Source organism: Podarcis erhardii (genome assembly GCF_964252035.2).
Source record: "Podarcis erhardii genome assembly, chromosome: 15".
Taxonomy (NCBI): domain Eukaryota; kingdom Metazoa; phylum Chordata; class Lepidosauria; order Squamata; family Lacertidae; genus Podarcis; species Podarcis erhardii.
The window spans coordinates 807,090-834,986 of NC_138505.1; the positions used below are offsets into that span (position 1 = coordinate 807,090).

General features: G+C 53.1%; 2 protein-coding genes across 2 annotated transcripts in view; one reads left to right on the forward strand and one right to left on the reverse strand.

Annotated features, from left to right (window-relative positions):
* MRPL24 (mitochondrial ribosomal protein L24) overlaps positions 1-27,897 on the forward strand; it is a 291,126-nt gene that overhangs the window by 105,491 nt on the left and 157,738 nt on the right. The gene's annotated exons all lie outside the window — the stretch shown is intronic.
* On the reverse strand, positions 722-27,534 carry DCAF8 (DDB1 and CUL4 associated factor 8). Its single transcript, XM_081841047.1, has 14 exons — positions 27,392-27,534; positions 22,196-22,272; positions 15,925-15,995; positions 12,096-12,787; positions 10,732-10,872; positions 9,133-9,227; positions 7,976-8,086; positions 6,468-6,540; positions 5,361-5,418; positions 4,917-5,024; positions 3,954-4,084; positions 3,507-3,626; positions 2,435-2,551; positions 722-1,996 (listed from the first exon to the last, which is right to left on the reverse strand). The coding sequence occupies exons 3-14, from the start codon at positions 15,971-15,973 to the stop codon at positions 1,877-1,879; spliced, it is 1,815 nt and encodes a 604-aa protein (XP_081697173.1). The 5' UTR covers positions 15,974-15,995; positions 22,196-22,272; positions 27,392-27,534; the 3' UTR covers positions 722-1,876.

Sequence of the window (27,897 nt, forward strand, 5' to 3'; positions counted from 1 at the left end):
AGGGAGCCGGTGTACAGCTTTCGGGTCATGTGGCCAGCAGGAGTAAGCAGCTTTTGGCGAACCAGAGCAGCGCACAGAAACGCCGTTTACCTTCCCACCGGAGCAGGACCTATTTATCTACTTGCACTTTGACGTGCTTTCGAACTGCTAGGTTGGCAGGAGCAGGGACTGAGCAACAGGTCCCATTGCGGGGATTTGAACCACCGACCTTCTGACTGGCAAGTCCTAGGCTCTGTGGTTTAACCCACAGTGCCACCCGTGTCCCTATGGGATGCCACCCCCCAAAAAAGCAAAACCAAACCAGGATTCGAGGCTGAAGAGTTTAGCCCCTGGCTGCCTGACTTTGGAAAGAAGATCTCGATATTGCTGATGCCATCGATGTTCTTATCACGAAGGCAAGATGCTCCAGCAGTTTGGCTGACTCAAGGAGGTGCACGGGGGACACAGAAGTGCTGGCACAGCCAGCGAAGCAAAAAATAAAAAGGTGATTTAGGAAAGACGGGACAAAGGCAAGGAAGGGTCAGGAGGAAGCGGGGGGGGGGCGCGGCTGAAGTGAGAGCCCCTCCAGGCCTGTGGAGTCTATTAGGCGAACAAGGCCGCAGAAAGGGGGGCCAGAGCCCCACCTCCTGTCCCAAGAAGGGCAAAGGCAACCAGCCCCACGGAGCCAAAGAGGAACCTCTGGCCAGGCTCCCAGCGGACCCATTTCACACACAGCCAGGCCTGTCTCTCAATTCTTTTATTGCATTTATATAATATATATATTTAAACTTTTACAATAATTTTAACTTGATAACATCCAAGTTTTAATTTGGTTCTTGTCTTGTTTAATACATATAAAATTAGGCCTCTAAACAGCGATGGGGGGGGGAGGGCAGTTGTTTTCGAAAACAAATAAGATTATTTTTTAAAGGAAAGGGGAGCAGGGGAAATGAAACACAAAGAACCTTCGGGCAAATGGAGGGGATCCCACGAGAACCCCTCTCCCTCCGTAGGGCACAAATGAGCCCCCTCCCCACCGCAAAAGGGGGAGGGGAATCAGCCCCATGTCTCTCCTCTGCATTTAAACTTCTCTTAAACAAAAACAAAAAAACCCTTTACTCTCCGAAAAGGTTGGGCGAAGGGGTGTATGAGGGGGTCAAGGCAAGCTCTAGACTGCAAAAGGGGGCTCTTCATGCCGCTAGAACTCTGCTGAAGGAAGAACACAAAAAACAGGAGGCGGAGGGAGAAGAACGCCCCCCCCCTTAAAAAAAAATGTAATCAGAAATAAAGCAAAGAGTCCAAGTTTGCTTATCCTGGAAGCGGGCAAGCAAGGGCGCTCCTCAAAAACGGGAGTGGGGGTGGGAGAAAAAAGCACAAAACCTCCAAAAAAATGCCCCCTTTGGGGCTCACACCAACATCTTAAAGGAAAGGAGGAGGGAGGCAGAACCCGAACTCAGCTCACTCAAAAGGAAGCTTCACAGGGAACGGCGGGGGGGGGGGGGGCAGCAACCAAGCCCCTTCCCTCCCCACTCCCCCCACCCCATGCCTCTGGGGGAATGGGGGGGTGGAAGGGGGCAGGCCTCCCTCTTCCCCATGCCAAAACCGAGGCAGAGAGAGAGAGAGAGGAGGGGGAGAGCAGAAGGGGATCCCAGGGCGTCCCGTGTGTGTCCCCCCCCCGCCCCCCTCAAGCAAAGTCCAAGTGCAATTAATGCCAAGCAGGTTGCCCCTGGGGGAGGGCAAGCGACAAGGAGGGCGGGCGGGGAGGGTTTCCTTGGTGTTTCAGTAAAAAGCAGGGAGGGGGGATAGATGGCAATTCAAAGTGGTGGGCATCTTGTTGACGATTCAAGTCTGCACACTCTTTACGCCCCCACCTTTTCCTCATCCTCGGAGGGGGGTCTCAAGAAGGCATGCACTGCACCCGATCCGGGCCTTCCTCGTCATCGTCCGACGTGTCAGAGGAGCTGGGGGATTCGTCCGAGTCGCTGTCCGTCGCCCCGGTGCCTGGATCTCTTCGGCGCTGGGGGGAAAGGGAAGAGTAGGGGGCTGTGACCATATCCCATATTGGAAGGGGGGGGGAGAGCAGAGGGGGCTCAGCACACTCGGGATCAGCCCATCGCCAAAACAGGCTCACCCACGGCTGCGTCATTCAGGGCTTCAACTCGGCAGCAGGACACCTGCCGGCATGCAGAAGGCCTCGGGTCCGATCCCCTGGAGAGCCGCTGCTGCTGCCAGTCAGGGTAGGCAGTGCTGAGCTGGATAGGCCATTGGCCTGACTCTGCATAAGGCAACTTCCTGTGTCCCCATCACCCACTGGGGGGCAGTGAGAGCAGCCCCACACCCTCCCAACCTACCGACACCCCCATGGGGTGAGCTTCAAGGCCCCCGTTCCCAGTCTCCCAACAGGCCGTCCTCCCCCCTGCCCACCCCCCGGTTCAGCCTGGCCCGTCCGCCCTACCCGGTGGTGCCGCCTCTGTCGGAAGTGGTGCATCAGGAACCAGAGCAGGTGGCTCTCGTACATGTCCGTGTGGTGGAGGCTGTCCTCGTCCCGCTCTCGCTTGTTCTTCTTTATCACCTGAGGAGGACGGGGAGGAGGAGGAGGAGACGGAGAGGGTCACTCGGCTGCCCAGGGCCCATTCAGAACCAGCAGGGGGTTGGACTAGATGCTCCTGGGTGTCCCTGCCGACTCAGTGGCCCGTCTAGTGAAGAGGGACGGCATTTTATCTCTCCTGAACCTTCCAATCCTCCGCTTCATTGAATGGCCACTGGCTCCAGTACTGATGAGCTTCCCACAAGCACAGGAAGCCGCCACCCAGAGAGGTCTAGAAGGACAACCCAAGCCACCTCCTTCCCAGCCAGCATCCCTGGCCCTCTGGGCCTCAGCATCAGCATCAGCATCCTTTATTATTTATACCCCACCCACCTGGCTGGGTTTCCCTAGCCACTCTGGGTAGCTCCCAACAGAATATTAATAATACCAATATTAAGAATACGATAAAACATTAAAAGCTTCTCTAAATAGGGCTGCCTTCAGATGTCTTCTAAAAGTCAGATAGTTGTTTATTTCCTTGACATCTGATGGGAGGGCGTTCCACAAGGAGGGCACCACCACGAAGAAGGCCCTCTGCCTGCTTCCCTGTAACTTGGCTTCTCACAGGGAGGGAACCGCCAGAAGGTCCTCGGAGCTGGACCTCAGTGTCCAGGCTGGACAATGGAGGTGGAGACGCTCCTTCAGGTATACTGGGCCTTTGAGGCCGTTTAGGGCTTTAAAGGTCAGCCCCAACACTTTGAATTGTGCTCAGAAACGTACTGGGAGCCAATGTAGGTCTTTCAAGACCAGTGTTATATGGTCTCCTCTGACATCCACCATCACCCTCATCCCTGGCCCTGCTGGGAGTCCAACCAAAACTGGAAGGCCGCCCCCCCCCCCCGGCTATGCCAGCTTCCCACAGACTGCAGGACGGAGAAGAGAGGTTCTTGGCCAGCAGAGGCCCCCTGAGTCTCCATGGGGCTGAGAAGGTGGCCCTCACCTCCTTCAAGCCGGTGAGTTGGGTGGGCACCTCCGCCGTCGGGGCCCAGACCTTGACGTCGTGATCCAAACCGCTGGTGGCCAAGACTGGGAGGTGAGGGTGGGGCTCCAGGCAGTTGACCTGAAAGAATATCCAAAACCCTTTTTTTTCTGGAGCAGAGTTGTGGCTCTGGGTCGCCCCAGAAACAGCTGAGAGGGCAAGATGATAGCAGAGGAGTGTCCAAAATTAGACATGCTGGGGGAGGCGGAAAAGGTGTTGTGTTGTGTCCGTTCCCCGAGGATAAGAAGGGATGGCAGATTTGCTTCAGGAGAGAGGTGGACTCTGCCCTCATTTCTTCCCGGAGCCAACAGGACAGGCCTTCTGAATTGTACCCAGCCCCTCAACCAAGCCTGCCCAGCCGCGGCCCCTCCCAGTCCAAGCAGCCCCCCGGCCAGCCCCGCCCCTCACCACGCCTCCTCGGTCGCCTTCCATGAACTGCACCACCTGACACGATGACTTCTCCCACAGGAAGATGTGCCCGCAGTCGCTGCCGCTCACCACAAACTCGCTCTTGGGGCCGTAGAAGTTGACGCCCTTCACTGCAGGCAGAGAAGTGGTCTGGGTGAGTGCCCGGCAAAGCCGCTGCCCCCCCCAGCGCCACCTCCTGGCAAGAGCACAGCAGCCCCCCCCCTGCACTGAGGGGACCAGGAGACCCTGCCTCCCTCTTGCATTTCCCTTCCTTCCCTCCTTTCCCAGAAGAGAGAGTTTCCCTTGCTCAGGGGGCGCCGTGGAAGCTGTGACTCTGGGCACTACGGCCATCAAGGGGGCCATGTGGGGAGAGAATTCGGAAGTGTGGGGGTGATGCTGGGGGGGACGCTGACTTTGGAATCCCCTCCGCACTTGCTTATCTGCTTGGTCCCTGGCAAAATCAATCTCATTTTGGCCAGAGAATGCATTTATAATTACATTTATAGGAACACTACAACTCACATGTGATTTACTTATGAAACCGCAGCTTTGTGTAGGTGGAGGGGAAATAAATGGGAGGAGGGGACCAGTCGGAAGGGGCCACCTGAGATTTCATGGGAGCCACCCACAGCCTTCCAGAAGCCTCAATCTACCCAAGGAGCGATAGTCACACAGAGATGTTGGGCATTCTGGGTTGTCCCGACTTTGTGCGATTTCCCCTTTGCATGCAGCCCCCCGGAATATAACCCTCACGTAAGTTGTGAGCCTACTGCCTGCCTACATACATATACCTAGCTCCGACCTGCTCCTTCTTGGAAGTTTTCAACGTTAGCAAAAGGGCCTGGGGTTTGAGCAAGGCTAGGCCAGGCATTCTGCCAGCCCCACAGGCCATTAAGGTCAGGGGGCATTTCCCCCTGCCAGGGGTGGAGGCCGGGGGGGGGGGGGGAGAGGCTGCTCCTGCACCTGTGGCGTTGTTCCGATGCCCCTTGTATCTCTTCAGGTACTCGGCTCCGTCGCTGTGGGACGCGTTGAAGAGATAGATGTCCTCGTCATTGTAGCTGGCCACAAGCTCTGCAGCAAGACACATTGGGGAAAGCTCAGTTGCATCTGGGAAATGGCAGGAGGGGAGAGCTTTCTTTGGCCTTGGGGCGGGGGGGGGGGGGAGAGGCCGGCCAGCATATTCTAAGACATCACAACCTCCCAGCCTTCACCAGGGAGGGGGGCACTGGGACAGGGCAACCCCCCCTCACTCTGTTGTGCTTCCTTGTCTGTGACACCCTGGAAGGTGCCTCTCCCAGGCTCTCCTGGTCAAGGGCTGTCCTGGCACCCAACCCAACAGAAGAGGAGCCCTCCTAGCTTGGTGGCTGACCCCCCCCCCTCAGAGAGCTCCCCCTCTGCCCCACGTACCTGACCCATCGTGGCTGTAGACCAAACAAGTGATGTTGGCTTTTGAATCGCTGTTCACCTACGGAGGAATCAGGGAGCAGAGGAAAGCTCAGCAGAGCGCCTTCCCAAAGACCCTCCAGCCCCAGATGATAATAATAATAATAATAATAATAATTTATACCCCACCCTCCCCAGCCAAGAAAGACAGGGCTCAGGGCAGCTAACACCAGGTGTAAAAACAATTGATTAAAATACAACTTAAAAACAAGATTAAAATACAACATTAAAATGCAGCCTCATTTCAGTAGAAACTCAAATCAAAAACTTTTTTGGGGATGAAAACGTCAAGTCTTCACCAAGGCCAACTATCCAGACTGGTCCTACATGGGCCAGAAAAAAGCCAGGGATGTCCCCAAATAGGAGTTTCATCACAGAAGGAGAAAGGAAAAGGGAAAGAGGGGGAGGGAATCAAGTTGATTCCAAGCCGAAGGCCAGGCAGAACAACTCTGTCTTACAGGCCCTGCAAAAAGAAATCAGATCCCGCAGGGCCCTGGTCTCATGAGACACAGCGTTCCACCAGGCCGGGGCCAGAGCTGAAAAGGCCCTGGCTCTGGTTGAGCCTAATCTGACCTTCTTAGGGCCCGGGACCTCTAGGGTGTTGCTATTTATGGCTCTTATACCAAAGAGCCACGTGGGCTGAGCACAGAGGCAGCTTTTGCACTTGGGGCAGGCAGGCCAAGATTTCAGAGAAAGGCGGCCCATAACAATCCAGCATCCCAGTCGCTCAGGGGGAGCTTTTCCCTGGGGACATCTAGCCAGGCCCTGTGACGACACGAGGCTGGACTAGGTGGGCTGATCAGATTCAGCAGCCAGGCGCTTCTTGTGTTCTTATGGAACCTCCAGCGCCAGGGGCAGTCTGTCCAGACTGTTAAGTTTTTGGAGCATTTCGGCACTGGGAGGACAGGAGGCTGGACTGGGCGGGTCCCCCTTGGCCTGATCCAGAAGCCAGGCTCTTTGGGTGCTCTTTGAAAACTGTGTTCCTGCTACCAGAGCCACCGCAGGGCTGGGGGACGAAGGGCAAAGACCCTGGCAGGGAAGAAGGAACATGGACCCCAGGAAGGCCCTTACCAGGTGGTGAGGGCAGAACTTCTTCAGCACCCCGTTGTTCTCGTTCTCGTTGATCTTCCGCTGGTCGTAGACCCTGGGGAAACGCCAGAAAGGAAAAGGGGGTCAGCTTGCAGTTTTAAGAAGTAACCAAACAATTGCGTTGCAAACAATTATCAGTGATATCCAAGGCAACATGATGACCAAGTACAACAATGCCAGGTCAATATAAACTCTTGATATAATCTATACAGAACATTAAACAGTATGAAATATATGAAATATGCACTCTCTGCAAAACCAAATAAACGGAAATCTTATAAATCTCTGAAAGTCACAAAATATGCACTCTTGATGGATTCTCTTGAAAACATAGAACCAAATAAACAAGTCTCTGAAAGGCTTTGTAGACTATGGAAGTCTCTGAAAGAAGCAATGGGTCAGATTCTTTATTTGGTTTTGCAGAGAGTGCATGTTTCATATATTTCATACTGTTTTAATGTTCTGTATAGATTATATAAAGAGTTTATATTGACATCGCATTGTTGTACTTAGTCATTGTGTTGCCTTGGATATCACTGCAGTTTTAAGAAGACACTATGCAAAGAAGCAGCCTCGTTTACTTCTACGTGCATCCCTCCACTTACGCAGGGGATATGTTCCATGCCCCCGTGCGCATAACTGAAATCATGTCACGTGGGGAGCTCCCCACCTAATAGGGGAGAGACTCATGGGTGCCGCTGGGGCTGTTGCCTGCAAGTTGCTCAGGGCTGCTGCCCGCCTTCCCTTGCTCACGGCTGCTGCCCCAAGGTCACATGGCAGCGAGCAGGTGGCTGAGAGCAACATCCAGGCACCTGCCTAGAGCAAGGAAAGGCATGCCATTGCCATTTATTTATTTAAAAACAAATAAGGCAGGGCTGCATCGGGAGGTTTTTAACGACTGGTGTTTCATTATGTTTTTACAGCCATACCTCAGGTTACAGCTGCTTCAAGTTGCGTTTTTTTGGGTCACGCACCCGCCAAAACCTGGAAGTACCGCAACAGATTCCTTCTGGGGGGTTTCAGCAGTCGCACGTGCGCAGAAGCGCTAAATCGCAACCCTTGCGTGCACAGGGTTGCGAGGAGGACACTGCGGGTTGCAAACGTGCATCCAGCATGGATCCTGCTGGCAACCCTAGCGTCGGCTGTATATGCAATGGAAGCCGCCCAGAGTGGCTGGGGAAACCCAGTCAGATGGGTGGGGTACAAATGATAAAATTATGATAATAAATTATTATCCCTTTGCACATTGGCAACATGTCCGCAGGGGGCACGGGAGGAGGGAGACGCGGGTGCCCAAGAGGGGGGCACAATGGACCCAACCACCAGCCAATAAGACGCTTCCCTCCCCTCAACCCCACAGCCCCCCAGAACCCCAAAGTGAGCCAATGCCTCACCCCAATGCCAGCCATGACAACGGCCTCCCCTGCTCTGGGAGCCGGGGGGCAGGCTGAGTGGTCCCCGAGATGTCACCAGGCGGAAGGGGGTCTCACCTGACATACTCGTCTCTGCCCCCGACAGCAAAGTGGTGGGTGTTGGCCGGGTTCACATAGATGGTGTAGAGGCCAACCTTCTTCTCCTTCTCTTTCGTCACAACCAGCTTCCTGAGGATGCAGACCAGAAAGAGAGGGGAGGGGGCTTGAATTCACCTCAGTGGCAGGGAGGAAAGAGCCTCCGCAGCCCCCTCCTCGCCTGGAGCTGGGAGAGACTATGACCGTGGGCCACTCACTGCCTCTCGGCAGAAGCTACCTCACAGGGTCGTTGCGGGGAGAAATAAGCTCTGTCACCTTGAGCTCCTTAGAAGAAGGTGGGATATAGAGATAGAAGGCTAGATACCGTATTTTTCGCTCTATAAGCCGCACTTTCCCCCTCCTAATAAGTAAGGGGAAATGTGTGTGCATCTTATGGAGCGACTGCAGGCTTCTGGGATTCAGTATATAGATTTTTCTTGTTTTCCTCCTCCAAAAACTAGGTGTGTCTTATGGTCTGGTGCATCTTATAGAGCGAAAAATACGGTACACAAACACACACCCCCCCCCCCAGCTTATGAGTCCCGATGGAGAAAACCCACCCGCCCCTTCAGGCTCCAGCATGGAGACCCCAATGGACCCAGCCGTGTCCTGCTCAAAAGTGGCAAGGGGTTGTTTCCTGGCTCCAGGCTCCAAGGAAGAGAACCAGGGAGGGGGGCCCTTCTGCACCAGCTCCAGCGGAGCCAGGAAGGCAGAGCGGGAGGAAAACAGCTGTCACCCTAAATGCTCAGCAGCCTAGAGGTGGAAAAATCTGAACCCAAATCCCCCCACCCCAGAGAAGAGCAACCCTAAAGAGATGCAGGACATGGAGGATCTGGCCCCAGTCTCAACGGGAGTGGAGCACTGAAATCTGAGACAAAAATTTAAAAAACACCACAGTAGAGGGGCGGAGTGGGGGGGGGAGCTCCACATCTGGACAACTTATTGAAATGAAACCAGCCCAGCTTTAAGACAGAGGAGCCCAAACTGTGGCTCAAGAGAGCAGAAGGAGCTTGGGTGGACTGATCCAGAGAGGGAGTGTGGAACAAGGGGGGCTGGGGTTAAAGTAGGGAAAGGGGCAGGAGAACTACTGGGGGGCAGGCCAAGAGTTAGAGCAACGAGAGGGGGCCCCACACACTTACGAAGCTGGCCGGTCTTGTCTCAGGTCAATGGTGAAGACCACGGCGTCTTCGCCAGCCGAGAGGAAAGTGCAGGGGGAGTCTGGCTCGAGGGCCAACTGAGAGAGAGAGAGAGAGAGAGAGAGAGAGAGAGAGAGAGAGAGAGATGGGCTGGTTTGAGGGGGGGAACTGCAGCGAGGCCTCGCCCCATCCCCCTTGTGTGCCCTCGGACAGCACTCCCTTGGGACCCGCTGCCCAGCACCCGATCCCCAAGAAGCTGCCAGGCCAGAGCAACTCAAGGGCCAAAGACTTCCTAGCAAGATGGAGGCAGTGTGGGTGAGCAGCTCCCAGGTCTGAGAAATTGGAGCGGCCTCGCAGTTTGGGGAGCTTCTGGACCCAGCGCTGTCCCTTGAGGATCAGGGAGCCTCGGTGGCCAGAAGTGCCTCTGACCAACTGCAGCTGGCAGCTACGGCCATTCGTGACCCGGAAAGCCGGGCCACCCCAGTTCACGCACAGGTCACTCCCGGACTGGATTACTGCAAGGCATTCTTTGTGGGGCTTCCCTTGATCCAGCAGCTGCAGCTAGTGCAGGATGCTGCGACACAACTGCTGACAGGGGTGGGGCTTTCCAGCATGCCCCGCCCCTGCTCCGAGATCGGCTACCAGGTCAGATTCAAGGTGCTACTATCAGTCAATAAAGACAACTTGGGACCAGTTTACCTGCAAGATCACCCCACAGGTGCCCACACAAGCGCTTCCATTGGCAGAAATGGCACTACTAGGTGTGCCACATAATACCAATACCAAGTCCATTGTTTAGTGTGGCAGCGCCCACCCTTTGGAACTCCCTGCCTATTGATGCCCAGCAAGCACATTCACCGCCCTCTTTTTAGGGCCTGCTAAAAGCATTCTGTTTCGACAAGCCTACCAGGTGATTAGAAATTAAGAATTTCAACTTTTGCATGTTGTACTGTTGCAATTCTTTTTATTTTATGGTTTCATCTTTTTGCAAACCGCTTTGAGGCTTTTCTTTTCTTTTTTTACAATCAAGCAGTGTACAAATGTTTATGAAATAAAGAAAAATAAATAAAGCGGGGGGAAATCCTCCTCCGAGCTATATAAACATCCCTGAAGCCTTTTTGCAAGGCTAGACTACATCCCTTCCCGGCCCTCAGTGCCGCTGACATCAGGCAGGGCCTGGTAATTTGGGGCTCCTGGGCAAAATGGCACCTTCGAGAATTTCCCCTGGCATCCGTGATGCCCCATAGCACCCCACAGCACTGCTCCCTTCCTCATGAGCCCCGCATCAAACCCTAGAGAGAGCTGAAAGAGGAAGATAGAGGGGTGCTGTTCTTTCCCACTTCCTCCTCCGTCTCTAAGGGGCTTTTTCCAAGGCTCATAGTATTGTAGAGATGGCAGGGACCCCAACCTCCCGTGATGCAAGAAATCTCAACCCAAGCATCCATGAAAGATGGCCTTCAGATCAATTCTGCAGGGTCAAACCTTCCCCACCACCCCTTAGGGATGCGAAGTCTGCAGATGGGCCCAAGCTCTCGCCCTCTCGCTTTCTGTGGGACTTCCTGTGCCCCCTCCCCCAGGACTAGAAGCCCGCTGCCCACTCACCTTGTGCGAAGCCCCCTTGTGCTGGGCCACCCGCTTGGTGGTCTTGCAGCACTGGGTGGCGGAGAGTTCTGCCACGCGGACCTGGCCATCCCGGGCGCACATGGCGAGGGTGGAGTCCCCGCTGTTGGGGAGGAACTTGGCCTGGCAGGGCAGGAAAAAGAAAGAGGAGGCCCTGAGACTGCAGCTGATGGACAAGGAGACCCTCCCCTCCTCCACACACAAAATGACCCCAGAGTGACTCCCCCCCTCCAGCCAGCAAGGGGTCCTTCCTGGTCACAGGAAGCGCGGCAGAGGAAAGATGCAGAAGGGGGGCGGGGAGTTTGGTTTCCCAGGCTTTGAGTGACACCCAGGGAGGAGGAGCTCAAGGCCTGCCCAGGAGCAGCTGCTAGAACAGGGAAGGCCCCTAGCAGGAGTGTGGGCCCACCCCCTCTCCCAAAACCGACCAATCAGCAGCCCAAACGCCTGGAAGTACTGGCTGACAAAGGAAGGGGCCCCGTGGGCCACAGTCGGATTGAGCTCTGCCCTACCGAAGAGCACAGGGCTCCGTGAACGTCATGGGAGTTGCATGTGGGGCTGCCTCTAAAGACGGCTTGGAAACTTTTAACTGGGGCAGAATTTGGTGGCCAGGTTGCTTACAAGGCGGTCTGAGCATGCAACGCCCATGTTGGCCAACTGCAAAGGGTGCCTGTTAAGTTTACGGGCTCAATTCAAAGTGCTGGTTTTGACCTATAAAGCCTTGAGAGACTCAGGACCCCAATACGTCATGGACTGCATCTCCCCATATCGACATGAGAGGTCCAGAGGGTGGCAACATGAGCACAGGGCCTTTCCTGCAGTGGCTCCAGCACCAGGCGAAAACATTCCTCTTCACCCAAGTCTTGAGCTGCTAATCCATCTATGGCCTTTCAAATTGCCTACTCCCCCTTTCACTATTAGGTAAAGGTAAAGGGACCCCTGACCATTAGGTCCAGTCGTGACCGACTCTGGGGTTGCGGCGCTCATCTCGCTTTACTGGCCGAGGGTACAGCTTCCAGGTCAAGTGGCCAGCAGGACTAAGCCGCTTCTGGCGAACCAGAGCAGCGCACGGAAACGCCGTTTACCTTCCCACCAGAGCGGTACCTATTTATCTACTTGCACTGGCATGCTTTCGAACTGCTAGGTGGGCAGGAGCAGGGACCGAGCAACGGGAGCTCACTCCGTCACAGGGATTCAAACCGCTAACCTTCTGATCGGCAAGTCCTAGGCTCTGTGGTTTAACCCACAGTGCCACCCACGTCCCTCCTTTCACTATTACGATACTATGAATTCTTTGCTTTGTGCTGTAACCAACGAACCACAGGGCTGGGCGAAGGAGCCCCCCTCACCTGGAAGACGTTGCTCTTGTGGCCGCTCTCAAACTCCAGCACCGGCTGCCTCCGCACCCAGTCCCAGACCACCACCTTGAGGTCGTCGCTCCCGCTGGCCAGCCAGGTGCCGCGCTGGTTAAAGTGCAAGGTGTTGACGCAGCCCGTGTGGCCCTCCAGCCCGTACTGGAGCCGGAAGCGCTGCACAAAGACCTGGGCGCCACAGGCCTCGTGGACGAAGCGGGCGCAGGAGCCCAGAGCCCTCTCCCGCAGCGCCTGCACCGCCCGCCAGCGCGGCCGAGGCAGCCCCGTCGTCTCCGAGGCCACCCAGTCCTCCAGGGCCCGCTCATCGTCCGAGGAGTCCCGGTCCCGGTTGGGACGCTTGCGCTGGGCTCGCCGGCGGGACCGCTGGGCCTCGGCCGCCTCCACCTCTTCTTCCTCTTCCTCCTCCTCCTCTTCCTCCTCCTCCTCCTCCTCTTCCGAGTGGGAGCGGTCGTAGGTGCGGTTCATCTCATTGATGGAGTAGTGGCCCGTGTCATCCATGCTGTCCGAGTCCTTCTCCTCCGCCGAGCTCTCCGTGTAGGTGCGGTTGGGCCCCACCTCGTCCCCCGTGAGGCTCAGGCTCAGGTCAGAAGCCTCAACCTCCACCCCTGAGGACGTCTCGTGGCCCTCCGTGGCGCCAGACATCTCCTCCGGGCTGCTGGATAAGCTTCCTGTGCAGGGAAGAGAGGCAGCTGGTGAGGCCGCAGGAAAGCGTCTTCCCCACCCCGGGTTTCCGTTCCCATCGGAGCCCCTGCTAGACTGCTCCAGGCAGCACAAGTCTGGGACCGCCCCCAAGAACGCAGAGGTTTATCAAACTACAAGGGGATGGCTCAAGAAGCGGCGATTGTATACCCTTGAAAACACTCCTTCTATCGGGGATGGCCGTCCTCTTCCACCAAGCGCACGGCTTCAGGAGGGAGGAAGGGGGCACCCGCCAGATCAGCCGAATCAACCCTGGCGATCAGTGGGGTGACAGATGCAACAGCCACATCGCTTTCACATCTGCTCAAGATGCACTAACAGTTCTTTTTCTGGCATCCTGCCTACCCCTCTCTGCCTCAGCCTGGAGAAAACCGCACCATGCTCAATATCTGTGGATACTCACAGAACTGCAGGTTCTGTAGGGACCCCTCATGGTCATCTAGCCCAACCCCCAACAATGCAGGAAAACTCCAAAGGAACGGCACTGGATTACGGCCATGTCTCTAATGTGGGGCTACCCTCAGGGTTGGTCCAGGGGTCACAACTGAAAACCAACTGCCAGCATTTAACACCTGACTTGTGGGATGTGCCCTGGGTGCCGTTCGTCTAACGGGCCAAATTCAAGGTGCCGATAGTAACGCATGAGGCCTTATACAGCCCAGCATCAGGTCATCTGAGAGACTGCCTGATCCCTTATCCACACAACAAATCAGGGCAGTCTGTGGGTGAGTTTCTCCTGCAAACCCTGAAGATCTCAGAAGCACCTTCAGCCAGTAGCTCAGAAGAGCAGGGCCTTGAGGGTGACTGCCCCCATTCTGTGGCACAACATCCCTGCCTAGGTGCCCACTTTTTGCCCCAAGAGGCTTTCCTCGCAGGATAAATGGGTCTTTTCATGACTATCCACTTGCTAGTCTTGTTTTAAACATCTAAAGCTGTTTTCCGTTACCTTCTGTGTCAATCGAGAGGGCGGCATAGAAGGCGATCGATAAATCATTGTTTTGTTTGAAAGAAGGAGTCATCTCCACGCCGTCTGGGCTGAGTCAGAGTCCCAGCTCCTCAAGTCGGTCAGAAGGGGCTGAGCTGCAATCCAGAACTTGCGGGGGGGGGGGGGGGCTAACTCAAAAACCTTTGCTCCGGCTGTGGGGGAAAGCTGCCGAGGGAGGATGGATCCACTCCCTCGCTGCCAGCTGGATCCGCAGAGCTGCCAACACTCTTCCCGCTCACCCAAGACGTGTCATTCCGCTCTGCTTGTTTGCCCTCTGTGCCGCCAGGCTCCATCCGCTCGGCACGAACTCTGCTGGGGCTGACACTCAAGAACAGAGCAAGGCTGCCTCCTGCACCCGGTCGGGTCTGGCCAGCTCAGGACTCTCCGTCCTGACAAGCAGCAATGGCTCGCTGGGGCTTTAAGCGAGGAGAACTTTCCCAGCCAAAGAGGACTGAGAGCAAGGGCTCCGCTGTTGAGCTCTGAAGCTTCCCTCAGAAAATAAACATTCCTCTTCACCCTGACGTGGCTGACACTGCCTTAAACTGAGTCGGGGTCCCTGGGCTCCACCTAGCTCACTGTTCTCTACGCTGGAAGCCAGCAATGGCTCTCTGGGGCTTCCCCAGCCGCAGCAGGACTGAACCCAGGACCTTCTGCATGCCAAGCAGGCGCCCTGCCGAGGAGCTACGACAGCCCTTCCCCAAGGCAAGAGAAAGAGCCGCACGAAACTCCGGTCCTGTTTGCTGGAAGGTGGGCAGAGGAGGGTGACCTAGATGATGAAGGGTCTGGCGACAAGGCCTTGGGAGACGGCGTGATGATGAAGCCTCGTGAGGAGCAGCCGAGGGAGTTGGGGATGATTAGCCTGGAGAAGGGAGGGCAGAGGCTGGCATGGGAGCCATCTCCAACTCTCGGGAGGAAGATGGGGCAAGCTTGTTTTCTGCTGCTCCAGGGCAGGAGACAAGAAAGGAGATTCCGACTCAACGCTAGGAAGAACTTTCTGTTTGATAGGGGAAAGGACTCCCTCGAAAGATGGCAGACTCGCCTTCACTGGGGGTTTTGAAGCAGAGGCCGGGGAGGGGGCACCTGGATTCTCCAGCATTGCGGGGGTTGGACTGGATGACCTCCAGGGGGTCCCTTCCACCTCTAAAATTATATGATTTGTGGATGGGATGGCTGCAAATGGAGCTCTAGAGACAGAGGGGTGCTGCATGCCACAATTCCAGGGGGCAGGACCACCAAGACTGACGGCCAGACTGTGCCCCAGATCAACTGGAGGGGCAGATACAGTAGTACCTCTGGATGCGAACGGGATCTGTTCCGGAGCCCCGTTTGCATCCTGAAGCGAACGTAACACACAGCTGCACATGTGCGTGATGTCGTTTTGAGCGTCTGCGCATGCGGAGAAACCCGGATGTAACGCGCTCCATTACTTCCAGGTCGCCGTGGAGCGCAACCTGAAAATGCTTAACCTGAAGCGTATCCATCCCGAGGTATGACTGTAACACAGCAGAGCTGCTTTGGGGTGGGTTTAGAAACTGGGAGTATGAGCAATGGAACCCACGGGTTCAGTGAGGGGGACATATGCACCCCTGGGTGGGCACCTATGGCATTCACCACCTCCACTGTGGAGCCAGATCCAGCAGCTCTCCAAGGACTCAGCTCAGGAGTTGCTGCCGCCGCCACGCAACTTGGGTTCCAAACCCAGAGCCAAAGACATCATGTTGCGCTGCCCAGGCCTGGACACTGCACTCAGGAGTGGGCGTGTGCCAAACCAAAAGGGAGGGCTTTTTTTCCCTTTCCACCCCAGCCTGTGCGGCTCTGACTTCTCCTGGCGACTCTGCATCCACAACGGCCTGAAACACGAGCTCAGAACCTCTCTCTGGTCAAGTTGCGAGGAATCCTGAGCTCACTGGACAAGGCGGGTGAGAAGGCTCTTCATGCAAGAGGCACTCCAGGGGTGTGTCGGGAAGGTTTGTGGGAATCTAGCCCACGTGCAAGTTGTGGGTCTTGCAATTCAGGGACCTGCAAGTCCAAAGCGACGTGGCTGGAAGCCACTGTAAAAAAGCACACCAAGAACTCAGGCCAATATAAGTTTCAGTAGTCCCTCCACCCTGCTCCTCTTACCGTTGGGTAAATCTGTTTTCCCATCCGTGCTACTTCCTGCGTCTGACATCGCGTTTTTTCGTGAATTCGCCCTAAGAGGTTCAGTAAAGAGAGAAAAGGAGGAGGCTGTAAACATCAGAGCCAACAAGGGGGACCCAACTGTGTGGAAGAAGCTGCTCTGCATGGGGTTCAGCCTCTGTTGGGAGATGAGAGGGGCACAGCCTGCTGAAACTGCCCCCCAGGCAAGGCTAAGGGGTGCTGGCCCCCAGAGGCAGGCTGATCCGTGGCCCTAAGGAAGACCTGGGCCCTCTCCTCCCTCCAGCTGGGGGCCAAAACGAGGGCCCCGGCTCCCAATTCGTTCCCAGGCCCCGATCCGAAGGCCCAAGGGTGGCCTTGAAAGTGCTTGGGCATTGTTTGGGGCCAGGGCATCCCCTAAATCAACTGGCCCACCAAGAACTTCAACTCGGGCCTTCCAAAAGCACCCTCAGAAGTACACCTGCTTAGCGGGGAAGAACTGACTAGCTGAAAAGCCGGAACAACGGTTGCGAACGCGAGGAGGAGGCCAGCAGGAGCAGTGACAACGCAGCCATTCCTTCTGAAGCCCCCCCCCCTCCCCGAGACCCTGGGCCCAACTGCCCTTCCCCAACAGTCACTCTGTCCGGCACGGAATGCAAAGGACCAAGGGGGCCTCCAAGCCTCTTAGAGCAGGACGCTCCCTCGGCACCCACACAATCTCTCCCGTTATTTCTCTGATGAGCTCGTTTCCTGTGTGGTGGGGCAGCCAACCGCCCACCCCACCCCCCAGCGCCCCTGGGGTGCCACTCCAAGCTCCCTGGCTGGTTTAGCAAAACTTCTCCCTCCCAGAAGCCTTCTCACACTCCGGTTCTCTCAGCAACAGAAACATGGAAGCTCCAGGCCAGAAGTGGGGAGGGGGTGGCTCCCCCCTCGGGGGGCAGTGGGATTGCCTAGGGGGCGCTAAGAAGCAAGGGCAGGCAAGGAGGTGCCAGAGGGGCAAATGACTTTTGGACTTTGAAAAGTTGACATCACTGGATGAAGTCCATCTGTTTAGGTGAATTAAGCCAGTTTCAACTAGATTTTGAATAAATTGTGACTGTTATTATTGGACCGTTACCTTCCTTAGCATGTTGTGCAAGGCAATACTCTGAATAATACTTTTCTGTAGGGCAGGGGGTATACTGGGGGTGAGTTTATGGCCAAGGAGGTTACGGCCTAAAAACATTTTGGGTCCACTGACTGCTCTGAAGCTTCTTTCCTCATTCAAGACTTTGGATACCTAAGATGTGTGTTTGGAAAACATTGGAAACAGAGTCAGGCCCTTGACCCGCCTTGCTCAGGACTTCCTTTGCTGACCCACAAGGACTGCCCTGGGTCTCCCCTGGCACCACCTGGAGGTTCCAGTGGTGGCCGACTCTGGGACCTTCTTCCGGCAAAGCAAATCTGCTCTGAGCTCATGCGCCTCCCCTGAAAGTGCCTCTTCGCACCCTGTCAGCTGTCACTTTTGCCTTAGCACAGAGATGACAGAGCCTGGGAGGCAGCAAGGCAGAGGGCAGGCCCTGGGCCGCCGCCACCTCCTCCTCCTCCTCCTGCACCCCCATTCCTCCCCCCGCAGCCGTTTCCCACAGAGCAGGGGGTCAGGTGAGTCATCCCAGCCGCCCATCTCCTCTTCCTTCAACAAAGGCTCTGGCAGAGCAGACCAAGTGCCAGGCGCCATCTGCAAGGAGAGGCACACAGAGTGGAAGACACAGGCCTGGCACTGTTCCTCAAGCTCCCCAAAAGGAGCACAGGCCCCAGTTCCTTATCTGGGGGGTGGTTCTGCAGGGAAGGTATTGTGGGGCATGCCCCACAGAGGACCTTAAGGTCCATATATAGCAACACCCTAGAGGTCCCGGGCCCTAAGGAAGTCAGATTAGCCTCAACCAGAGGCAGGGCCTTTTCAACACTGGCTCCGGCCTGGTGGGACGCTCTGTCTCATGAGACCAGGGCTCTGCAGGATCTGATTTCTTTCTGCAGGGCCTGGAAGGCAGAGTTGTTCCATCTGGCCTTTGGCTTGGAATCAGCCTGATCCCCTCCCCCCCTTTCCTTTCTTCTTCTGTGATGGAACTCCTATTTGGGGACTTCCCTGGCTTTTTTCTGGCCCACGTAGGACCAGTCTGGATAGTTGGCCTTGGTGAAGACTTGATGTTTTCATCCCCCAAAAAACGTTTCTGATTTGAGTTTCTATTGAAATGAGGCTGCATTTTAATGCTGTATTTTAATCTTGTTTTTACGTTGTATTTCAATCAATTTGTTTTATATCGGTTTTTAGCCGCCCTGAGCCCGGTCTTGGCTGGGGAGGGCAGGGTATAAATAAAATTTATTATTATTATTATTATTATTATTGTTATTATTATTATTTATTATTATTATTATTATTACCTATGGCAAACTCCACAACTTGCAGGAGCTGCCTGAAAAGAGGGTGAAGGCAAGAACTCCTCCCCGCCCGCCCCCCCCCGGCATATAACAACACAAGAATGTAAGACAGGCCTGGCTGCTGGATCAGGCCAAGGAGGCCTACCTAGTCCAGGCTCCTGTTCTCTCAATGGGCAAATACCCATAGGAATCGAGACAGAGTACCCCTGGACGTGGAGGTTCCATATGAACATAAGAAGAGCCTGGCTGCTGGATTAGGCAGGGACGACGACAACGACACCTAGTCCAGTGTCTAAGCAGATGCCTCACAAAAGCAGGACCCAGGAACAAGAGCACTTTCCCTTCCTGCAGGGTCCAAGAAGTGGTTCAAACAAGCAGCTCCTCAATGCCTGGCGCTCTGAGCTCCAAGGCACAACTAGAAGTGCCGGTTGGTACCTGGAGAGCCCTAATTGCCCTAATTGGCTACCTGGGACCTCTGCATGAGCCGACCTGAGTGTTACAATCTGCCTCCGATGCCCCCTCTCCCACCAACATCTGAATGACCAGAGGGTGGCACCTTGCCATGCACCGTCCGCAAAAAACCTCCAAAGCAGCCACTCTCTCCTATATCTTGCTGGCCCCAGACACAGACGTCCTTCGCCCGAGACTTCCAGCATGCATCCGAAAACAGCCAGCTTTCATTCTTTCATTGCCAACCTGGTTTATGAAGAGGCAACACTGCTGGTGCTGTGTTTATTATATATATAGTACCTGCGTTTACGCAAACTTCAGGATACGTAAGCGGCAAACCCCAAAGTATTTTACAGCATTTTGCCGCGTGCGCCGAAACGGTCCTTCGGTTGTGGAAACCTCAGGATCTGGCCGGACCTCCAGAACGGATCCCGTCCGCAACCGGAGAAGCCACTGTATTGGATTTCATCCCGCTCATGTAAAAAGAACGCTCCTACATTTGCCAGCTAAGTAAATCCATAACTGGCAGGAGAAGCACTAAGTTAAGGTACAAGGCATGGGGGATTTCTTGCTTGTTTTCTGAAATAAGAGGCCCATCAGCGATCGAGAGCAGACAGAGGGAGCAGCCCAGCTCTTTGGTACCTGGCCATAAACTCTGGAGACCCAGCGGGGGTTAGCCTTCAGCCGTTTCTGCGGGGAAGGAAGTTCAGAGTGAGGTCTAAGGGAAGTCGCTTGGGCTCAAGAAGACGACAAAGGGCAGGAGTTATCACCCGGCTCTGAAGAGGCTCCTGCTAGCCTAATTGCCAGCGAAAGTGACTATTATCTGGCTGATTCACCCTCTTCTACAGGCCCGGCTGTCACATGGAAATGAGAGTGAGACGGGCATCAGAGTTGCTGGCTGGGGGGCAGGTGACAAAGAGTCAGCACAGAGGAAGGCAAAGCAAGCATAGAGTTGAGGGGGCATCCAGAGTTCATTTAGTCCACCCCCTGCCATGCAGGAACCCCAGCTTCCACCTTCCCTGGTGAAGAGCCATGTGGGGCAACATACATGTGGCTTTCCACAGCCAATGCTGGGGGGGGGGAGGAATTAATGTCACCAGCAAGAGGAACTGGCCCTTGGTTTCAACTGAAAGTAATCCAAAGTCACAGCATCCGAAGACCCGGGACCCTTTTGAGCTGACCTGCAGCTCCTCCTTTGCCCCTCCCTCTTTTTGTCTGGGAGGGGGCGGGATCATTGGAGCCAGTCGGCCAATCCCCACAGCGGCTGGGGAAGCTGGGACCCTGGACAGCTTCACTCTGAAGAAGTGCCAAGGGGAAGCCCAGAGGAAAGGGGGGGAAAGGGAAGCCATGGCTTGCGCAGGGAGCGATTAGAGGAGGTGGAGGCCGCCCGTCTGAGGCCGTGAGACATCCTGGCTGGGCCCCAGAACTGCTCATAAGCAGATAAGGGAGGGAACAGGCAGGAGGAGGGCAGCCACACAAGGTCACCAGCCGCTCCGAGGGCTTTTGGTGCTGGAAGAATTAAAAAGGCCCAAGCAGGAGCCCTGGCCTGAGCAGAAGGGAACAGGGGAGGGGGGAAGCATCACGCAAGGCAGCCGAGGCCAAAGCCACCCTCCCCTCCAGGGGTAATTCCCCAGGTGGAATCAGGGGCGTCCCCTGCACTGAGCCACTGCTCAGCCCCAGAATCAAGGGCAGGTGGGATTCAAAGCCCCTCTCTCATGAAGGCTCCCCTACCAGGGGACGGAGCAGCCTGAAATCCCTCCACCAGGCAGGAGAGGGAAAGAGAGACAGAGATGGGAGGCCGAAGCTGGTCATTGCAGGGATGGTGAACATTCTCAGCCCAGGGGCCACATTCCCTTCTAGGGAACCTTCTGGGGGCCATGAGCCAGTGGGCAGGGTCAGAAGTAAAAGTAGGCGGAGCAACAAATGCAAATTGACCTTTAGCAAACATTCACCATGATCAACTCCCGCCCAGAAACCCATGTCCCCACTGTGGAAGGATGTGTGGATCCAGAATTGGCCTCCACAGTCACTTACGGATTCACTGTTAAGACCGTTTTCATGGAAGATAATCTTACTCAGCTGTGAGCGATCACCAAAGACTTTCTACACGCACACCCGTCTCTATTCTCCATGCAGGCAAATGAGAGGAATTACCAGAGACCCAGGGCATATTTTGGCCAGGCAAAGACACTCAAGGAGGGTGCAAAGCACAGGTCAGTGAGGGCAGAGTCCCAGGGGCTGGACAGAGAGGTCTGGGGGGTCCCTGAGCCTGAGGTTCCCTATCCGTGCTCTAGGGAATAGCACCCGAGTTTGCTTTCCCCCCTCTTCGCTCCCAATTCCTTTTCCTTTGTGAATTTTAGACCACAAGCCCGAGGACAGGGACCGTCTTATCACCAATATTTGTAATTCACTCTGAGAACCCCTCTTGCTGAAGATTGGGATATAAATGCCTTGGATCAAATCTATGCTTCCAGGTGTCATAAGAAAGCGGCAGAGATAGCGCAGAATAGTGTGCACCCCGGAAATGATCTCTTTCAGCTTCTGCCTTCTGGAAGAAGGTCCAGGGTTATAAAGACTAGGACTAGCCGCCTGAGAAACAGTTTCTATCCAAATGTGATTTTGGTTTTAAATGCAGTGTAAGGAGTCTCTATGGTCAGGGGTCTCTTTACCTTTAAGGAGTCTCTAAGGGAGTATATTGCATTTAATTATGGGGTATCAGAGTTTTTAGGGGGCTAATCAGGCTGGGATAGCAGGCTTGTTGGTTTTTGAATGTCTGATTTAGATTTTTTCAATTTTGTGGTTCTGTATGGGGCAATGACAATAAAGATTATCGTAAAAAAAAAATAATAAAAAACAAGATAGGGAGGAACCCTAGCAAAACATCACAGAATTCAACATCCACAGAATTAGCAGATTACAGAAACCATGAACCATGCAACCTGGATGGCTTTAAAAAAGGGCAGGGACAAATTCACGGAGGAGGAGGAGGAGAAGAGGGCTATCAATGGCTGCTAGCCATAATGGCTGCGTCCAGCCTCCACAGTCGTCCTTCTGAATACCAACTGAGAATGCCCTTGTGCTCCAATCCTGCCTCTGGGTTTCTACTGACACACAATTTGGTAAGAGCAGCACCACCAGTGAAACACTGAACAACAACACACACCCGTCATTCGGTGGTAGTCACTGGATAAAGGCCTCCGCATCTATTAAGGCTGTATTTCCATTCCAAGACAAGATGAACGCTCCCAATTTTGTAAGCGTTTAACGTGAGCAATGGGGCTTCTCCTGAAGGACACACTTATCTGGGAGGGATGCCAGGCCACCCTCCAGAAACACTGACACCCAAACGTTCTGCTCACTGCTTTGTGCTCTTAGGCAGGGACTAAGGAGCCTCAAGGCAGAAACTTACCTTTCCCCGACTCCCTTTTCGAGCAGGAGTAGATCCAGGAACTCTCTGGGAACTGGCGCTGTAGAACTGACGTCAGACTGGGGGGAAAAGCAGAAGATGGAATTTGAAGTGGGGCGGTTTCAATCCTGCTTTTCCTGAAAGTTCTCCACATTAGTGCAAAGGATCTCTTTAGTACCAGGGTTAAGGGTGGCTGGTGGAGAAACAGGTAAACAGTCACACATTTATTTGTGTGGAGTTGCCTCTCTCAGTTGGAAGACTCCTCCTGTATTGCAGTAGGTTGGACTAAATGGCTCTTTGGGCTCCTTCAAAAACTACAATTCTTTGATTCTATGACTTTCAAGGCTCAGGCAGCTGATGGGCCACCAATGATGCACCTTAGCACCCCTGTTGCTACAGGGATCAGAAGCCACCGAGAGAGCCCGTTTTCCAAATAAAGACAGGAGGAGAAAGTGAATTTCAGAGAGTGAAATTCATACATATGGTTAGAACGAGTCTTGTGGCACCTTAAGGATCAACAAATTTACAGCCACACCTAATTTATCTCAGTTTTATTTTGCCCGTGCACTAATAAGTTTGGGGTAGCAGATAACAGATTCTCTTGCTCCCTCTTCCCTCCCTCTCTTTAGACTTGCTTTCACTGTTGCATCGCTTTGAACTTTCCCCTTTCTTAAGCATAAAAGCAACAGACGCAAACACACAGTTTTTATACACAAGCAAAGACATGTACGTTTATGTATCAACGCTCACTTATGTAAGAGTGGCTGGAGTAACCCGATCAGATGGGCAGGTTATAAATAATAAAATTATATTATGAATACTCTGGTTTCTCTTCAGATCATATAAATCTTTTGCCTTGTTAATACTATTTATCTGCACGAAACGGTTCAGTTCAAATGAACTAAAGGCGCCACTGAAAAGACTGGAAATTTACTGCCTTCCAAATCATTTGAGATGCACATTTGTTTATTTTAAAAATAAATGGTATTTCAGAAATATTAATAGTCTGCTTGGCATCAAAAAAAAATTGAAGCAGCATGCAAAAGGAAAAGAGGCGTGCAAGTCCCAGCAACCAAAATAAATCGGCGTGAAAATACATTCCGGGCTTCGCAGGGGAACGTTGGACTGGCCCTCCAGTGGAAGGAGCCAGAGACCTCCTAACAGATGGCACCATTTGGTGCCAGGGTGCCACATAACTTATTTAGATATATAATCATTTTACCTATATTATAGTGTGTGTGTGTGTGAGAGAGAGAGAGAGAGAGAGTGTGTGTGTGTGTGTGTGTGTGTATGCTTTTTATTGTATCCATAACTGAACTTTACAAAGAAGTGCAGTCCGAGAAAGACAAGGCATGATTATACAGTTCATACAGTGTCAAACTGGCTGGCCTTGGGGGGCAGACCCTGCCTCTGAGCCTGACCCACCTCACAGGGTTCTTGTGAGGATAAAATGGGGAGGAGAGCCCTTCAGCTCCTTGGAGGGAAGAAGGTGGGATAGAAACGTAAGAAATAAACAATGTCACTAATATTTCATCCGGACCCAAAACTTTCTGCCACTTCTTTTGACTGGCACCATGGTAAAGATCATACCAGAAAAAGGTCTTTGTAACTCAAAACATTTTTCAAAACATAGTATGAAAAAGGGGTTTGAAGATTCCGTTGGCAACAATAAGACATAAGTTACTTAAATAAAAATTTATTTTATACACACCAATGGACAGCTCTCTCAATTTTACGTACATACACACACACACACACACACACACAATCTATCTATAATATTGATAGAGACAGATCTGGATAAATGTTGGGGCTTTGTTTTAAACAGGGGGATCCAGCTATGGTTTCTCTATCCACAATGAGACTTGGGGGCAGCCTGATGCCTGCAAGGAAGAACCATGAGCCTCGTTCAGTCTGCAATCACCACCCGGAGGATGAGTCTCAAGTGCAGACCTCAAGATCCTGACCAATTCCATTAAATTTTTTCTTCCCCTCCCACCCACCTTCAGCTCCTCCAACTCCTGTTTCATTTAACAGTCAGTCTCCATTCTGGGTAACTCAAACACTTGTCTGCTTTTTGTGACATTTTGATTTGGTCCTGATCAAGATCCTGCCCAGGTGTGGACGGGGAAATTCTTCTTAAGGACCAACAAGTATTGCCTTCAGGCTTTGTACACTGCTGTTTCAAACTCTTGTTTTATAAGTCATCGTATAAGAAAGTTTTCTCACCCTGAAAAGTGGGATATAAATCTGTTTATGTATGCAGATCTCTGTGTGTGCACTCTCTCTCTCTCTCTCTCTCTCCACTCACACATATACAGAAGCAGAAAAGATGGCAAATCGCAAACAAATGTGCTCCTAATTATTTCATATCCATGTACACATTACTAAATATATTTAATCCTAAATTATGCATTTTCTTAACTTCCATGAAGTTGAGAATATTGTGGATTTCACTGAACTGCAAGATTTGAAGGAATCTCTCTCACAGCTGGTCACCTTCCTCACCAGGTTGTTGTGAGGGGAGGAAAAACAGGGAGAACCATATTTTCTACTTTGGACTTCTTCGAAGAAAACTGAGGTGCTGATGTATTTTAAAAAAGCATTGGGCTGAGAAAGCTCTGAGTTGTATTTAACAAAAACAGTGGAGTCCATGGCACCATTCACATAACAAAAACTACCTAGATACACCAAAAATTTCAAAAGTAGGGGGATTCATGGATTGGCTTTTGAAAAACAAGGGGTCCTCAGTACTTAGCTAACTGGGAACCACTGAACTAAAATGTTAATGGATCTAAGTTATCCATGCCCATTAATCTGCTTCAAATCCCTATTCAGCTAGAACTCTCACCCATGAACTTTGGTCTAGTCTCTCCTCTCTAGGCCTAACCTAACCTAACCCACAGGGTTGTTGTCAAAATAAAACCGGGAGCTCCTGAGCTCCCTGGAGGACAAAAGTGTAATGAACGAATAAAAAAGATAAGATAGGAAAAAATAATGTAAACAGACTTAAGCTAAAGATAAATACAATTAAATATGAATAGCTAAAAAAGGTAAATACAGTGGTGCCTCGCAAGACGAAAAGAATCCGTTCCGCGAGTCTCTTCGTCTAGCGGTTTTTTTTCCGTCTTGCAAAGCAAGCCCATTGACGGCTTAGCGGATTAGCACTATTAGCGCTATTAGCGGCTTATCGGATAAGCAGATAAGCGGCTTAGAAAAAGGGGGGGGAGGAAAAAAAACCCCGCAGGAACTCGCAAGACATTTTCGTCTTGCGAAGCAAGCCCATAGGAAATTCGTTTTGCGAACCACCTCCAAAACAGAAAACTCTTTCGTCTAGCGAGTTTTCCGTCTTGCGAGGCATTCGTCTTGCGGGGCACCACTGTATAAACATATGATAAATATAGAGAAATGATATAGGTGGCAGAAAGATAAAATATAAATGGACAGCTTTAGCTAAAATGATAGAGATTACATATAGGAAGATAAGTACACATAAAGAAGACAGATGAATAAACAGAAATAGTTGCAGGTTAAAAAAAAAATCCTACCAGTAGTACCTTAGAGACCAACTAAGTTTGTTCTTGCTATGAGCTTTCATGTGCATGCACACTTCTTCAGATACACATGTGCATGCACACTAAAGCTCATACCAAGAACAAACTTAGTTGGACTCTAAGGTGCTAGTGGAAGGAATTTTTTTTATTTTGTTTTGACTACGGCAGACAAACACGGCTACAAAAGAATTTCAGAAATAGACTGGAAAGAGAAGTTGCTGAATTGCAACTTCTTACCAAACTTAAAACCATGGAGAGACCTGGTCTGAATAGAGACATTGGATTCTTCTCTCATTATACATAATAAAGCTGTTTTTAGCCATTTCACCCCTTGCTTTTTCCTTTAAGACCAATTGCAGTCGTCAACAGCTTTCCCACACCTATCAGCCAATCACCCAATCCCACCAGCCTTCTGAGTAATCCCCCTCCCCACCTTCTCACTATATAGAAGGGTCTGGTGACTTCTGTCTCAGTGTATCGGAAGAAGTGTGCATGCACACAAAAGCTCACACCCAGAACAAACTTAGCTGGTCTCTAAGGTGCTCCTGGAAGGAAATTTTTTAAACAGAAACTAACAGAGCTAAACAGAGGGAGGTGACATATATAAACATAGATATCAGTGAATAAATACAGATATAAATACACAAAAGCCTTAACATAAACTGAGATAAAGTTACGAGGCAGGATGAAGAGAGAGATTGGCCCTGCTTAGAAACAGAGATGTATATTTTTAGGCTCCACCTCATTTTGGCGACTGGAAGTGGCTGCAACCTGTTCTTAATATTATTTTCTTTTTTTAAATGTTATTATTAAAAAATATTATATTTAATATTATTGTGTTTTAATTGTTGCAACCAGTTGCAGCAAGTGAATAATAGCAGCGACCACGGAGAGAATGGACAAATGCCAGAACTAAGCCCAAGCCAGGGATGAAGAGGCGAAGCAGAAAGGGGGGCAGAGGGGGGAGAGGCCAGAAGGAGCAGGGAAGGGGGGCAGGGAGAGGGAACCCCAGGGCCACGCGGGGGGGGGGCAACTCCGACGGAATAGACATATAGAGAGGGGGGGAAGCCCCTTTTCGACCCCCCCCTCCGGCCCCTTCCCCCCTCCTCTTGGGGGGGGGAGGAGCTCTTCCTGAAAAACGCCTCCTCCCCTCCCCCACCCGCGTCTTCCTTCCCCCGGGAGGGGCGTTTTCTCAACCCACTTGGGGGGGGGTGAAAAGAAGTGGGGGGGGGGCGACACCATAAATAAACAAACGAAACAACCCCCCTCCTTTTTGCAGGGCAACTTCTATGGCGGGGGGGGGAGGGGAGGGGAGGGGAGGGGCCCCCCGTTTTCTGCCCTTCCTTCCCTTCCCCCTCCTGGGCCTTCTCGGGGGGGGGGTGTCCTTCCTTCCCCCAGGAGTGGCGTTTTCTCAACTCAGTTTTGGGGGCTGAAAGGAGGCGGGGGGGGGCGACACCATAAACAAACAAACAAACAAACAACCCTCCTCCTCCTTTTGCAGAAAACCGTTTTCTGCCCTTCCTTCCCTTCTCCCCCCCCCCCGCTGGTCCTTCTCCCGGTCGCCTCAGCCGCCCTCTCGAGGTGCCCTGGGCCTCCCGGGGGGGGGGAGCAAGCGAGCAAGCGACCCCTGCCCCTCCCCCCTCACCTCTGGAGGCCGCTCCGCCTCCCCCGCCGCCGCCGCCGCCGCCTCCAGGCCGGGGGGCCGCCACCACCTCCGCCGCCGCCATGGGGCCGCCCAGCCGCCGATGCTCCCCGGACCCCGCCGCCGCCGCCGCCGCCGCGCAGGGCGGTGTGTTTTTTCCCCTTTCTGCGCTTTACGGCCCCCCGACGACGACACTTCGCGACACTTCCCAGGCAACCCACCCCGAAGGAGGCGGGGGGAGGGAGGGGAATGCGCACGCGCGAGGGAAGTGCTTCCGGGTTGGAAGGGGAGAGGCGCCGAGAGGAGCGCGCAGAAGGGCTCTAGTGGGAGGGAAGGGGGCCATAGAGAGGCGCGCGCAGAGCGGCAGCTCCTAACTAACAATAAAACCAGTAATCAAAATATATCGTATTCTTTTATTATATAGTATAATATGTTGTTGTTGTTCAACCACCATCACGATTATGCTCCCCATTTTTATTTCTAGGTTCCAGTCCTCCTTTCAAGGCTTC